The 15,194-nt window shown below is 34.3% G+C and overlaps 1 protein-coding gene across 1 annotated transcript in view; it reads right to left on the bottom strand.

Moving 5' to 3' along the window:
* The window catches only part of LOC145669808 (uncharacterized), a 330,876-nt gene that overhangs the window by 64,131 nt on the left and 251,551 nt on the right, over positions 1-15,194 (bottom strand). The window contains exons 23-27 of the mRNA XM_081738154.1: positions 13,447-13,692; positions 10,860-11,081; positions 7,129-7,278; positions 4,024-4,164; positions 1,655-1,794 (exon numbers count right to left, since the gene is read on the bottom strand). Of these exons, the coding sequence (XP_081594280.1) occupies positions 1,655-1,794; positions 4,024-4,164; positions 7,129-7,278; positions 10,860-11,081; positions 13,447-13,692 (899 nt within the window). The remainder of the gene's footprint in view (positions 1-1,654; positions 1,795-4,023; positions 4,165-7,128; positions 7,279-10,859; positions 11,082-13,446; positions 13,693-15,194) is intronic.

Here is a 15,194-nt window from a genome sequence, read left to right as displayed (position 1 = left end):
CAGTGAGATCCAAGTTAACACATATTCATCCGACTTATGTTCTGAAAATCGCTATTGCGATTGCCAGTTTTCGGGAAAGAAACATGTATCAATATATTATTAGGATTTCCTTGTGTTCCATGCGTTTTGTTTAAAAAGAACTACAGTATTGGCTAAGATTGTCGTGTATTTTCTCATTTGTAAATATATCATTAAGTGTAAAAAAAAAATTTTTTCTATTGTATATTGATAGCTATTGTACCCACTTGTGTGAATGAGTTTGACATGACTAATCTTAAACCACACCATTTAAACCATGATTGTAACACACTATCTTGACCATTTTGATCTAGAATCTCTTACGTCAAGAAGGCAATATAATACGCAATTTTCTCTGAAAAACTGTTGGTAATAAAATAAATCACCAATTCATTTTAATCAAAATGTTAATCAAAATTCCAAGTCACAAAGCAGAAACAAGATGCCTATTATGCGTAAAGGAAAATAAACAATCACTTACTTCTGAAAATATTTACACAAGATTATAACACACAATAAAGTTAACGTGAAAGTTCAACCTGTAGGAACAAGATACGAGGGTAAGTCAAAATGTATCGGCAATGTAGCTATAACTCTTACATTCTTCATATTGATCTCTGTCCTCGTTTATTTCATTGTTATGCTGTTGTAATGATGCTATGAAAGTTTGATCCTAATTCCTCCATTTGTCTTCCTTTTGTTGCAGATAGATCATGGCCGCTCCATTAGAAGTTTGCACAAAAGAGAAGCAACGAGCAGTGATCTGGTTTTTGTGGCCACAAGGTGTATCAGGGGCCGCAATTCATCAAAGACTTTTGGCACAATATGGGAACAGTACTTTGCCGCAACGGAGTGTATACGAATGGATTGAAACATTCAAATATTGTCGCACAAGAGTTACGCACGAGGAAGCCAGACCCCCATCTATGACCGCAAATGATGACAATATTGAGCGTGCACGTGACACAGTTCTGTAAGACAGACGAGTCACTATTGATGAAGTAACACATTCTCTGGATATTAGTCATGGTTTCTGATACACCTTCGGACCACAAAACTCGGATCACTGCTCGTTGTTCCTTTTTAATGCAAACTTCCAATGGAGCGGCCATGATCTATCTGCAACAAAATAAAGACAAATGGAGGAATTAGGATCAAACTTTCATAGCAAGACCACAACAGCATTAACAATAAAATAAACGAGGACAAAGGTCAGTATGTAAGAAAAGTTATAGCTACATTGTGGATACATTTTGATTTATATTCGTATTTTTTTCTAAATGAAGCCATATCATATTTTTCTGCTAGTTACAAGTATGTTAATAAAGAATATTATCTGTATATGCCAAATGAGCATTATCTGCATGCATCTTTTTTGTACATACAATTTATGTAATTTGTATGTTAGATATTTAAATATATTATTTAAGAATAATGTGTCTAATTTCCCTCCACTAAATATATAATAACTAAGCCACTTGCATCCTCTACTCAAATTATTTTCTACATGTTATGCTATAGAGAACTTTTGGCTATCTTTACCACAAAAGTTCTCATAATTTATATTTATTATTATCATATAATCTTTGTACAATGATTGTCACAAAGAAGTACAAATAAACAAATATATACTTACTCTCCGACAGGTAACACTCCTGCAGGAAGTTTTAGAATCGGTTGCTGAAATTCGTGAGTAAATTCTGTTTCTAGTCTGATAAATCCAGGTTTAGGCAGGAAACAAGCTTCGTGTTTTGATGTTCTACAATACCATTCAAACTGAAATGAGATTAACATCGTTGCAAATTAAATAGAGAATACAAAACATATTTTCATAAAATTCTTGCTTTAGTGTTTTTGCTTTAGCTCTTTATATATATCGGTGTTTATTATCACTATCTGAATGTATGTTTGTATCTACGCAGGCATAGCTCTAGCCGCACTGCAAAACCGTTTTTTGTGAGATCAGCGAAGTCAAGCAGTGTTGGACCTAGTCAGAGAAAAGATCAGCGAAGTTAAGCAGTGTTGGCTCCAGTCAGAAAAAAAAATGGGTAATATTCGTCAATGAAGTCAAGAACTGCTGGATCTAGTCCAAAAAAAAAAAAAAAAAAAAAATTAAAAAGGGTAATGTTCGTACTCACCAAATAATGTTGGCATTGCGGTGTCCACCCAGCGTTATGAGGACAACTTGGGAGCTGCTAGAAAATAAGAAGTAGCTAACTTTTGTCTAGATACCAAATATTAACAGCGAAGGGAGTCGATATACTAACCACACATCAGCCCCAAAGATATGAGTGCCACAAGCCAGAAGGTAAGTCTTGGCCCCCTAAGAGCTGTTACTGCAGAAGTTTAGTTTTTTTTTTTTATTTTATCTATATCGTATTTATAGATATATACCAAAAATAGTGAAAATATTACAACTGAGTATTAAAAATTTATTTATTTATTTTGCCTGTTTTGACTTATAGTATGGAGAGTATCTCCTATAAGTTCTACATTTGTCATATGTATATAAATGCAAATTGTAATTACACCATTTGTAGTAAAAAAAAAAAAAAAATCACATGTTAAATTTATTACATCATTACATCATATTCATACATCGTTATCATTTGCAAATTCCTGAAATGAATAATATGCTTTAGAAAGTAACAGAGTACGAATTTTGTTTTGGGTATTAAAATTTACCTCTTTATAATGTGATGGTAACATATTATGAAGTCTCGTACAATTTAAATAAACATTTTTTTTTGGTATTTGAAGTAATTTTGTTGTACTATGTAGATGTCGTTTAATTGTGGCGTGTTGTATGCATGAATATCTCTTGTTTGTATAAACATCTGTTTGTTTTGTTTCACGAAGTGTATAGACTTATATATGTATAGGCTTGGAAGGGTTAAAAATTTCTGTGACCTAAATATTTGTTTACAGGATGTTCTTTTATTTAGTCTGAATATTATTCGTAGTATTACCTTTTGTATCCGAAATGTTTCCTGACTGCATGCGGCTGATCCCCAAAAAATAATTCCAAAACTGAGGAATGATTGAACTTTTGCATAGTACATCGATAATAAACTATTTCGTAAAACTGTATCACGTAACCTAAAGAGCGCAAAACATAAAGTAGTCATTTTTTTGTTTAATGTTTTAACATGGGTTTGCCAAGACAAATCATCATCGATGTAAATACCAAGTAATTTTGTTGCATTAGAATACTCAATATGTTTCCCATTAATGTTTAGCGAAGGGAAGGATGGATTATTTCCTGGAAAACGAAAGTTTTTTTGCGACTGTTTTATCTGTATTTAGGATAAGATTATTTGCATTCAACCAAGTAACTATTTTGCTTATAACCTTTTCTGCCTTTACCGATACTGAATTTGGGTCTTGTTCAGTAATAACTATATTTATATCATCAGCATATAACATGCATTTTGTGGGGTGTAAAGTACACTTTATGTACTTTAGTTAAATGTTTAAGCAAATAGGGAGAGGAAGGAGAAGGAAGATAAGAAAGAAAGATTAAATAAATGAAAATTTGGATAAACTAAGACAAGATACTAACTGGAAATATTTCATGTAATATTCGTTGAAGCCATGTAGAAACTCAACATGTTTGATAACTTATTTTCACACACAAATCTATTGCTTTTATACTCTACACATGCATTTCAGTACTGTATTCTACAATATGGTACGAAATATTCTAAAATTATGTTTCAAAATGAGAATACTAGTTCATAGTGAGGAATACTGTACTTCTAAAGTTTCGCTTTTACTTCTGAATTTTATACAAAACCCTGAGGAAATGAAAGTATAATTTTCCAAAAAGTGTTCTATCCTTCTATGTACTGTTATTATGCTTCTAATTTTATTCTATTTAGTCTGGGGCATTAGGCTTTTCATTCATAATTATGGCTTCATTGCAGAAATATAGACAAAAAGTGACTTATTAATTCGGAGGGGGCAGTCATTTAACCATTCATTCGTTTCGTAACACCAACTTACTTTAAGATCTCCGCACTTATTATCCAAATCTCTGGATAAAGAAGCATCTAACTGAAGTACTTGTCCAGTTCCCAAAGTGAATTCACTGAGTGTTATCACAGGCAAAATCCCTTTTTCTATGGTCGCCACTGTTAGCTTCCCCTGGAATAATACAAATATCTTATGTTTATGAAATATTATTTTGTGAACCAAGTTATTTACATTAGTTATGAAAGTTGTCAAGAAAATACATTCTGTATCAAAAAGAACTTTACAATTTTGAAAACTCTTATGGATCTATTCATTTATCTTACAGACATACTTTTGTGGTCATTTTTGTAGCAAAACACAAGTTTTGATTCACGTAGTACACTAATTCAGAAACAAGCCACTGCAAGCGCTAGCGGCAGTTGCAACAAAGATGGCAACCTTTACTGCTTCCGAGCGTGCTAACTGTGTGTTTTAGCTTAAAGAATCCAAGTCTGCGACAACTGTGCAACGTAATTTTCATACAAAGTATGGTAAAGATCCTCCCAGTAGGCCTATTATTTATCAGTGGTGTAAGTGTTTTGTTGAAACTGGATGTTCGGCAAAACAAAACAAATCTCAGGTCGTCCCCGTACGTCTGAAGACGTTGTAGAACTAGTGAGACTTCAGATGGGATTTGTACCACATCACCAATGGAAGCAACATTAAACCTCTTTAGGTATAAGGTAAAAAATGTTGATGTATTTTGCTATAAAATAACACCAAAACCATGTCTGTAAGCTAAATAAATAAATCAATATGAGTTTTCAAAGTTGAGAAATTCTTTTTGATACACCCTGTATATTAAATTTCACTGCTTTCTGATGCTAATATTGTTTGTACAACTTAATAGAAGTTTAACATATAATAAAAAGTTGCTATAATATATGATACGGGAAATGATGATAATGTAAGGTTTTATAGTTATTATATCATCACCATAACATAAAACTCAAGGCACTTCCATTTTTCTTTGTAAAAAAAAAACTCATCAAATAAACAAAGAAAACAGATTCGAAAAGTTATAAAATATCAACATTTAAACTAAAAAGATAAAATGTGAGAAAAAATTGTTTGAGTCAATATTTTTGCAATAGCGGATATAAATTTGTTAGCGATTAGATTTTTAGTTCGTAATCAGAAGGTCTCGGTTTTGAAACCATGGACAATCATCCTGACTGAGATCTTCCTCGGACTTTTGCTCAGTTCCATTAAGAAAATGCTGGAATGGTATCTTAAAATACAAACCTTGTTCAAGATCTTTTTCTGTTGTTATTCTTGTTCATTGTTGATTTTGCTATAATTTAGCCTCGCAGATAAAACAAAAGTAAACCTCCGTAGTCAAAAAGTTATTCTGTTTGTATTTGGTAACAATTACAAGAAAAAATAAAATAAAACATCAAAAAAAGAAATAGAAAGAAATTGACTAAAATCCTAGGAACGAGTTGGGACCGCGGTGGTTCAGTGGTAGAGCTTTCATCTCTTGTGAATGGGGTTCTTGATTCGATCCCAGCTCGCACCAAGTGAGCTTTATGGTGGACAAACACCGTGTTCGTAGATTTTATCGGGATTCTCCCGTTTTCTCTCACTTTCTTCATTCCACCATTTCATTCATTCCTCATCATCACTGTCTCCTGTACCCTAACCAGCATAGCTGTGGGACGTAAAACTTAAAGATTTCATTTCCTAGGAACGAGTCCCCACGTTACGCGCCCGAATAAAACTCAAATTAATATGGTGAGTCGTTTAATATGGTTGTTCATAATGAGTACTGTGGATTTTATTGAATTTATAAACAGATTATATTTTTGTAGCCCATGCTTCTGTACTTTGGTTTATATTAAATTGTTAATTTAGACGAATTATGTAAAAATACAATCACTAGTTAGGAAAAAGTAATGTTTGCTTATGTTCTACTATGTCAAAAATATACTATATTCCGACCTGTAAAGACGTATTTATTATTATTATTATTATCATTATTATTATTATTATTATTATTATTATTATTATTATTATTATTATTATTATTATTATTATTATTATTATTATTATTATTATTATTATTATTATTATTATTATTAAGTGTTCTGCCTTTTGGCAGGTCCTCAACTGATGGTTTTTTCTTCTTAATTTTCAGATTCGGACTAGAAATGTTTCTTCCATATTTCTCGATTTTCAGCTTTCTCTTTTAACTCCTAATATTTTCTTCTATTTTTCAAATCATCGATCAGCTGTGTTCTACTTCTTCCTATTCCTCGCTTTCCTTCCATCTTTCCTTCTATGGCGGTATGAAAAAGACAATTTCTTAGCAAGATGTATGCAATTCAATTGGCCTTCCTATACGAAAGCAATGTTTCTTCCAGACACGTCTTTGGAGAGGCACTGCCCTCCGGAGCTCTGAGAGTGCCCTCCCGGACGAGACCAAAATAATACGTCTATAATATAATAATAAATAAAATAGTACCAGCAGTGCCCCCCGAAACATTTTTTCCGAAAGAACGACTGTACGAAAGATGCTGGCTAAAAGCGTCCTCTTCTCTCCTATCAGTTTAAAAATATTTTCATATATTTCTTTCTGTGTCCATTTTATCTTCTCCATCTTCCTCCAACACCACATTTCGAAGCTCTCGAAATATTTATTCTGTAACTTCCGTGATATCCAAGTCTCTGAACCATACCGTAAAATACTCCATATATAGCACTTGATCAATTTCCTCCTTAGTCCAATATTAAGGCCGCTAGTTAAGAGTGATCTTTTCTTGTTGAATGCTTCTTTGGCTATGGCAATTCCTGTCCTGATATCTTTTGTGCAGTACGCGTCTTTCGTCAAAATGCTTCCCATATATTTGAAATGGTTGACCTCTTCAAGTTGTCTTTGTTCTTCTCTGACCTAAGACGTATTTATGGAACAAAATCAAATAAACATTTTTCACTGCTAGTGCACAATTCGTGAAAGTTAAATATAAATATTGAGAGAGGTACTTCTAATGCTTTTTAATAACTAGTAAAACAAATATGATCCCTTATTCTTTTAGGGAAGAATAATTAAGAGTATTTTAAATGTTATTATGATAATTTATAATGATGAGTACTTACCGATGCCTGGAAAGGATTAGCTCCTTCTGAAGTTATGGTGCAAGTGATAATATACATTTTTCCTCCTTCTAATGTGCCAGGCGCCAAACGGAGTTTCTTTCCTTTCTTTGTGTCTAGGTTCACCGATGTTTCATTTATTGTCCATGTATACTGGAAAAGAGAAATGAATTAAGAATTTTTAGATCTAATAGCCCAACTTAAACACAAAACTTTATACAGGGTGTTTAAAAAAAACAACATCGATAACATTTGGGAGGTGATTCCTGACACCAAGATAATACAAAAAAGTGTAGACCAACCTTGATGCACAAATGCTTCCTTTCGGAGTTATAGGCTGCCGAAAACATAAAAAAAAAAGAATTTTAAAGATCCATAGCTCCAATACTATGGGATCTACCGTAGTCAGATGAAGACTTCACTTAGGAACTAATATGTGCCCTATCCAAAAATACATGTTTCAGATTCTCAGGTACTCACGCAACAATTTTTATAGAGGAAGTTTGGCTACGGGCATACAAGTTAAAGTACTCACCAATTACCTCTGTAAAAATTGTTGCGGAAGTACCGCAGGATTCTGAAACATGAATTTTTGGATAGGGCACATAGTAATTCCTAAGTGAAGTCTTGACCTGACTATAATAGGTCCCATAATATTGGAACAATGGACCTTTAAAATTCATCTTTTCATGTTTTATAACTCCTATAACTCCGAAATGACGGATTTCTGCACCCGGGTTAATCTATACTTTTTGTCTTATCTTCGTGTCAGACACCCAAATGTTGTCGCTGTTGTTTTGAAACACGCTTTGTATATATTTGCTGCAGTTGATAATTTTGATCCATGTATTGTAGAACTTTTGTGAAGTTCAATTCTTATTGGAACAGTTCTTCTTTTGAAAAGTAAAGTGTGGTTGTTATATACATTTTGTAGGATGTTTTCTTTGGGAATAAAACAGAAATCTACGAGGGCCATCCGGAAAGTGGTACCCGTTTATGCAATAAAGACACAGTAGTACATATTAACAAATATACTCATTTTTATTGGAAAGAGCATACTTTACACTACTTCTCCACATAATCACCAAGCAAATTGAGGCATTTGTCATACCGTGTGACGAGTTTTTGTATTCCAGCGTCATAGTGATCCGCCGCCAGCGTATTAAGATACGTAGTCACGCCTCGACCCACCTTGCACAGATTTTTGAATAATGCAGATTGTCTTTGACAATTTCATGAACAATTGTTCGAGACACATTAGGAAAATGTTCACAGAGTTCATCAATTGTGACGTGCCGATCGTTCCTCACGCATTCGTCTACTGACCTCAGCAGTTCGTCTGTAATGACAGATGGTCTCCTTGAATGCTCCTCGTCGTGTGTATTCCCCCTTCCCAGGTTGAAGTTGCGACACCAGCGCCGAACAGACGACTCGTCCATCACTTTGTCTCCATACACCTCCTTTAATTGGCGATGAATTTCACAAGGTCGAACGTTTCGTGCATTAAGAAATTTAATCACGGCCCTCACTTCACAACTGTCGGGGTTCTCAATTCGTTTAATCATTATAAACGAGCACAGACACAACACAGGCACTGCTAGCGTCACGCAACCTCGCACGGAGCAGGCAGACAAGCCACTGACGCGGTCTGACCTTGCCCCGAGCTGTCTGACTTTGCCAGCGGGTCCCCGAGTTGTGAGCGCTTCATGAGGCACAAACGAGTATCACTTTCCGAATGGCCCTCGTATAACGGTAAATTTGCTTAACTTTGCACAGGACAAACACAATATTTGTCTAAAACATAGCCAATCTGTCCCAAACAAAAAGAGTTACCTGCAGTCAAAGTTTGTCACACATTTATTAAATCTGGACGATAATTGTTCTCCAATTTAGACAACTACCTGTATGTATGTTCGATACAATTGTGTGAACACCGAGATTGAAAATCTAGACAAACATACGACGGTGTATAAACGAGTCCAGATTTTTTTCCATAGAATTTACCATATTTAAAAACCATATGAATTAAAACAAACACAAGGAAAAATTAAAGAAAGAGGTATTATTATTAACGTAAGCCAGAGTGTGAAATTCTAATATGTTTCGAAACATCAAATGTAGATCGAGAAGAGTCTTTAATGTTTGGTTAAAAATCGCAATAATCAAACCCCAAATATGGATCAAGAACACAAATTCAGAGTATCTTTGGTATGAGTATCAGAGTCATTCTATTGTTGACTAATAAACTTTAAAAAGTTTGTAGAGACTTTTATGGTGAGTTGAGAGTTGGTATCATGTCATTACACTTGCATAACGTTTGTCTTTTGTTTTAAAACGTGTGTCGGTGTTGGTGTGAACAAAATGAGCGCCATGAGAGCCATACGTAATGGTCCTCCGAATTTCAGTGAAATACAATTTAATAAGTTGTAAGTGTCTTCAAGTTGTTAAGTAGTTAGTGTAAATAAACATTTATTCACTTATCACAATTAATTTGTATTTTGTTCACATTTATTCATCAAAATACAGAAACAAATTTAACTTTGTATATCCTGTGATTCTTATATCTTGTGTTTCCATTATATTAAAAATGTCAACCCTGTAAAGCTTGATATACCATCTTGGAAAATTAGACCATTTATTAACATGAGAAAGTATTCTTCGGAATTTAGCCCAATTATTAATGTGAGAAAGTATCAAGTGAGGAGAAAATTTAAAGTTTAATTTATTTTTACTTCTATTGTAGGGTTACTTTCATAACTTACTTCAAAATTATTTTTTCATAAGTATTACGAGGAGTGTTTGGAAACTAAGCTCCGATTGATCACTGTGCGTAAAGAAGTGGTGGCAACGTTACCACGTTTACACAGACGTGCGTGGTAGATCACTCTGCATCCAGCCGTGATAGAGTTAAGATTGTCTGATCACTAGTTCCACTTTTGTAGCGTCTCAAAATGTGTGCTGCAATAGAAAACCCCGCCAAGTGCGAGTGTAAGCTGTTAAACGTTTTCTTAGGCAAAACAGTATTCGGCAGTAGCTATTCATCAGGAACTGTTTGCTGTGTATGGACCAAGTGTGATGAGTGAAGGACTTGTTCGTTCATTTAAAAGTGGACGAACAAATATTCATGACGAAGAGAAGAGTGGCAGGCCATCAGTGGTCACTGATGAAGTCGTTCAGAAAATTGATGGAAAAGTTCGTGAAAATCGACGTTTCATAATCTCGGAGCTTTTCGATGAATTTCTACAGATTTCTAGGAATGTGTTATATGACGTAGTAACACAGAACTTAAGCTACAGGAAGTACTGTGGCTCAAGGCAAAAATGGAAGATTTTTATGCTGATGGAATTTCTAAGCTAGTGTAGAGATATGATTAGTCCTTGAATGTTAATGGAAAGTATGTTGAAAAATAGAGCAAAGAAGTAGTTTTACAGATGTGTATAAATTCTTTTTATTTATTTTGGAGTTTCTTTTTTAACCAATCGGAGGCTACTTTCCGAACGGCCCTCGTAATTTGATATTTCACTATTTTAGTATATTTAGAAAATAGTAGACTCTAATCTATAAACAAATCTCCTGTCTTACGATGCAGGTACTATTATTATTATTTTCAGAAGAAGAAAAATAAGTAATCGAAAATAGTTTTAAATTCACCTTCATTGCAGAGACATGTCACAAATATTTCCTAAGATTCCTTCATAGTTTACACCTATTGATTAAAACTATTGTCTACTTACATTAAGTTCTGTGGCCATTTGAATGTCTGAACTACACGTTGATATTTTTGCTTCAACGATATACTCAGAATCAACGTATGTTTTGTCAGTTCCTAATAGAATAACTTCCACAGAGGTATTGCCACTTTCAACTAATCTCATAGAAACACGCTTCGTCTCTCCATACAGGCCTAAGGCATTTCGAGCTGTTACCAAGAAATGATATTCCACATCATCTCTCAGCTGAAAAAAAGCACATAATTGACATGACATATATAGATGTTATTGAGTTGTAAATATTGTAACATTATATGTATTATTAGATTAAAGCTTTACTGTACACTTGCTTCGCCTTTCTTTAGATTTTCTGAATCACTAAAACAAAATAATGAACGTCTCTCATTGACAAATTTTGTTTTAGGAGCAGAGTTTCAAAATTTATAATTAGTTATGTAATAAATTAATTTTTATAGAAATATTTTTACAATAATTCTGAAATCTTAAAGTTCAATATATTGACAACTGTATTTGTTTACACCAGTTCTGATAAAATTTGAATAACTCACTATTCGAACAATTATTTGGATAATGAATAATGATTCGAACAATTATTTGGATAATGAATATTGATTCGAACAATTATTTGGATAATAAATAATGATTCGAACAATTATTTGGATAATGAATAATGATTCGAACAATTATTTGGATAATGAATATTGATTCGAACAATTATTTGGATAATGAATAATGATTTGAACAATTATTTGGATAATGAATAATGATTTGAACAATTATTTGGATAATGAATAATGATTCGAACAATTATTTGGATAATGAATAATGATTCGAACAATTATTTGGATAATGAATAATGATTCGAACAATTATTTGGATAACGAGTAATGATTCGAACAATTATTTGGATAACGAACAATTACTTGGATAACGAATAATTTTTCGAACAATTATCCGGCGAGCGGCGTAGACGAGCAAGAATGTGTAGACCAACAAATGTCCAGAAATGCTTTATTATCGAGTTATAAAGGGGTATCCACTAACACGTGGTTTCATATGCATCAAGACGAAATATTCCCCATATGCACCCTCGTCTTGAATTCACATCAACATTTCAAGGTCCCACAAATTGCCGTGCATATTCCTTACCATCTTCCACGGAATTCTATCAGGTGAATGTGGTGATCGTGCTTCAAATCCTCATAATGGAGCTAAGTATGTGTTACGTATGATGATATTAGTACTGGATACTGACAAACTGGGTTTAAAAGGTGTCTTTGAATAAAGTCAAAAAAAAAAAAAAAAAAAAAGGAGAAAAATAACAGTTTGGTGTGGAGTATTTTATGAGACAGAAAAATTAACACTAGGTAAAAGCGACCAAAAATCTAAAGGTTGGTATGGAGAAGAATGAACAAATGAAATTTTTCAGTTTACGTTTCATGGTTATGCTGTGGTGATGATAAGAATGAATGAAATGGTGGAATGAAGAATGTGGGAAGAAAGGGAAGCACATCGAAAAAATTCCATGCACACGGTAATCAAAAACACGTCTACCACAAAGCCCAATTGATGGGAGTAGGGATCAAACCAGGAACCCCACGCACCAGAAGAGAATGATCAACCAGTAAGCCACCATGGTCCTTGGAGAAGAACGTAGAGAATTTAGCTTATCACTTCGAATTTCATCATTCAGCTCTGAGGTCTATGTTTACAGACTTGGGAGGTTAGCTTGTAGCTTTTAAGTATTCCTCCCAAAAAATAAAAGTAAAAACATAGATCTTATAAGTAAACTGGTCATGTGGTATGACCATGTAGTGAAAAGAGGAGCCCTGGAATCATTCCTCGTAAGAGTGTCACAGATTAATTTCGCTGCGCTGCACCATTGTCTATCAAACTTTGAACGTCTACCGGACAATTGCTGTTTTAGCGTTGAACTTGTTTGTATGAAATTTTTAATTCATAATAGTACAGTTTTCTTATTAGCAGCACTACCGACTCGAACTGCTGTAAAATGTGTACGAAACTGCCACTGCGTTCCAGTCACAGTCACCATTTTTTTTTAAATGTTTGACCAGTGAATGTACGATATTTTCTAGACCATGCGATGGTGATAACTGAAATGGTATGTCTTCTGTTTCTTAAATGTATTGTAATGATTAACTAAAATCCGGAAGATTACTCCACTGCATTCTGTATGTGATACACTAAAGTTCTATATAATTAAGAATGTAGTCGTGATATTCTTGAGAAAACTTCTTGATACTATAATTGAGAAATCAAAAAAACATCTCATAATCTTTTATCAGGCAAATTGTTTATAAAAATCAATTAAGAATTTCTGTTTCTAAACATATTAAAATCTTTGTACATATGTTATTCATTATTTTTGTTCATATTAGTTTGCAATGTCACTTTACAATTCACTATATCGAACAATTTTATTTACTACTGTCTTTTTAGTTGAATCTAGTAGGATTTTTGAAATAATGCAGTAGCCCAGCACAGAATATTCATCTGAGCCTCGATTAATAATTTTCTCTTAATAAGATAAAGAAGAAGAAGAAACATCTGAAGGAATGTCGATGCTTACCATGGATGCATTTAAGGGTATGTTGACAGCAGTTGGTCCATATTTCTTAACAGCTGCTTCTACTTGTCGTACGTGTTGCCATAAAAGAAGCGTCTGCCGTTGACTCATTCTCTTTTTGTCTGTTTTAAACAACACCGTCCAGTTGAATTTTAGATTCTGACTGCCACTCGTCACTAATTCTATAATTGCCTCTTGACCTTTGCACACGGAAGATGGAGCAGCCAGAGAATAATTCGGAATCACAATCTACAATAAACAAAACAAGCACTAATTATATGCACAAAGAATCTTTTTAATTACCTAAAATACCATGTGCGCTTTATATATATATATATATATATATATATATATATATATATATATCAAACAATAGCCTATTGATTATTTTTGAGTTACTCGTCTAATGCTATAAAAGATAAGTATACGATGAAAACGTAATGAGATGTTAAGAATATATCGTTTCTATTATATCCATTTATTGTAACTAGTCGAATGTATACGAGGGCTCTCCAGAAAGTCCCAGACGTTTAGGCCTTTCGCGGCAGTGGGCGGGGCTAGAATCGCCATTTTGGTGTCAGAACGTTGCCATACTCAGTACGCATCCAGCTGTGGTAGAGTGAGGACTGACGCTCTTACTGTGCTTTCTATCACGTGTTACAATGTGCGCTGCAATAGAAAATCCCGCCTCTTGTAAGGTGCATTCAGTGATTAGATTTTTGTTGGCATAAAAACCAGAAGCTAATTGAAATCTATCGTCAACTGTGTGAAGTGTACGCACATGGAATAATTAGTAAGGGCCGAGTGAGACAAATGCATTGATATTAAAAATGGTCATTCCAATGTTCATGATGAGGACCGCAGCAGTAGGCCTAGCTTGTGTCTGATGAACTGGTGAGGTAAATCGACAACAAAATTCGTGCAAATCGTCGTTGCATGATGAAGATATGGCTCACTACACAACTCTTTGATACTGATGCCGGTGTAAGCCAGTGGTTGAAATCGCAGGCGGCAGTTTTCTATCACGACGATATTGAAAAACTTGTGCCACAGTATAAGTGTAGTAATTTGAATAGCGATAAAAATAGCTTAAGAGTGTAGCTTTCAAATGTACAGTATGCGACAAAACAAACAGTACTGAAATTCGCGTATGAATGACACACAGATGCAACGCGGTATGAGCTGTGAGCGCCAAACGTGTGCTCAGTCTTGTGTGGACTAGCGTAGTTTGCAATTGACGCAAAGATAATGTTACTTACAACAGAGGAGAAGGTGTTCATTCACGAGCACTATTTCTGCTCATACGGTATGGATCAGCATCAATCTCTCGGGACAAGGGAAATCAAGGGATGTCCAAACTCTCGTGGGCAGAAGGACAAGTGACTCAGTTGCAATGTGGGCGGTAGGCCCTTCTTTCTGCATCCATTGTTATTGTAACGACAGATTTTTGGTGCGGCAAAAACCACGCAAATGATGCAAGAATTGATCAATAATCAACTGTCGATCGATGTAGCGATTAAGGTACACAGGGCTTTCATCACTAAACCATATGTTCCTGATGAAGACATCATGTTCATATGCCATAGCTCCAGAGCAATACAGTAGACGTGAGTGCTCATCTCCTCCAGTGAGATGCTGATCCACACCGTATGAGCGGAAATTGTGCTCGTCAATAAACACCTTCTCCTCTGTTGTAAGTAACATTATCTTTCTGCCAATTGCACACTACGCTAGTCCACACACGACCGAGC

This window comes from Thermobia domestica, chromosome 2 (assembly GCF_964235325.1).
Source record: "Thermobia domestica chromosome 2, izTheDome1.hap1.1, whole genome shotgun sequence".
Lineage (NCBI taxonomy): Eukaryota > Metazoa > Arthropoda > Insecta > Zygentoma > Lepismatidae > Thermobia > Thermobia domestica.
The sequence above is the reverse complement of the archived record's forward strand: the minus strand, read 5'-3'. Positions and strand labels throughout refer to the sequence as shown.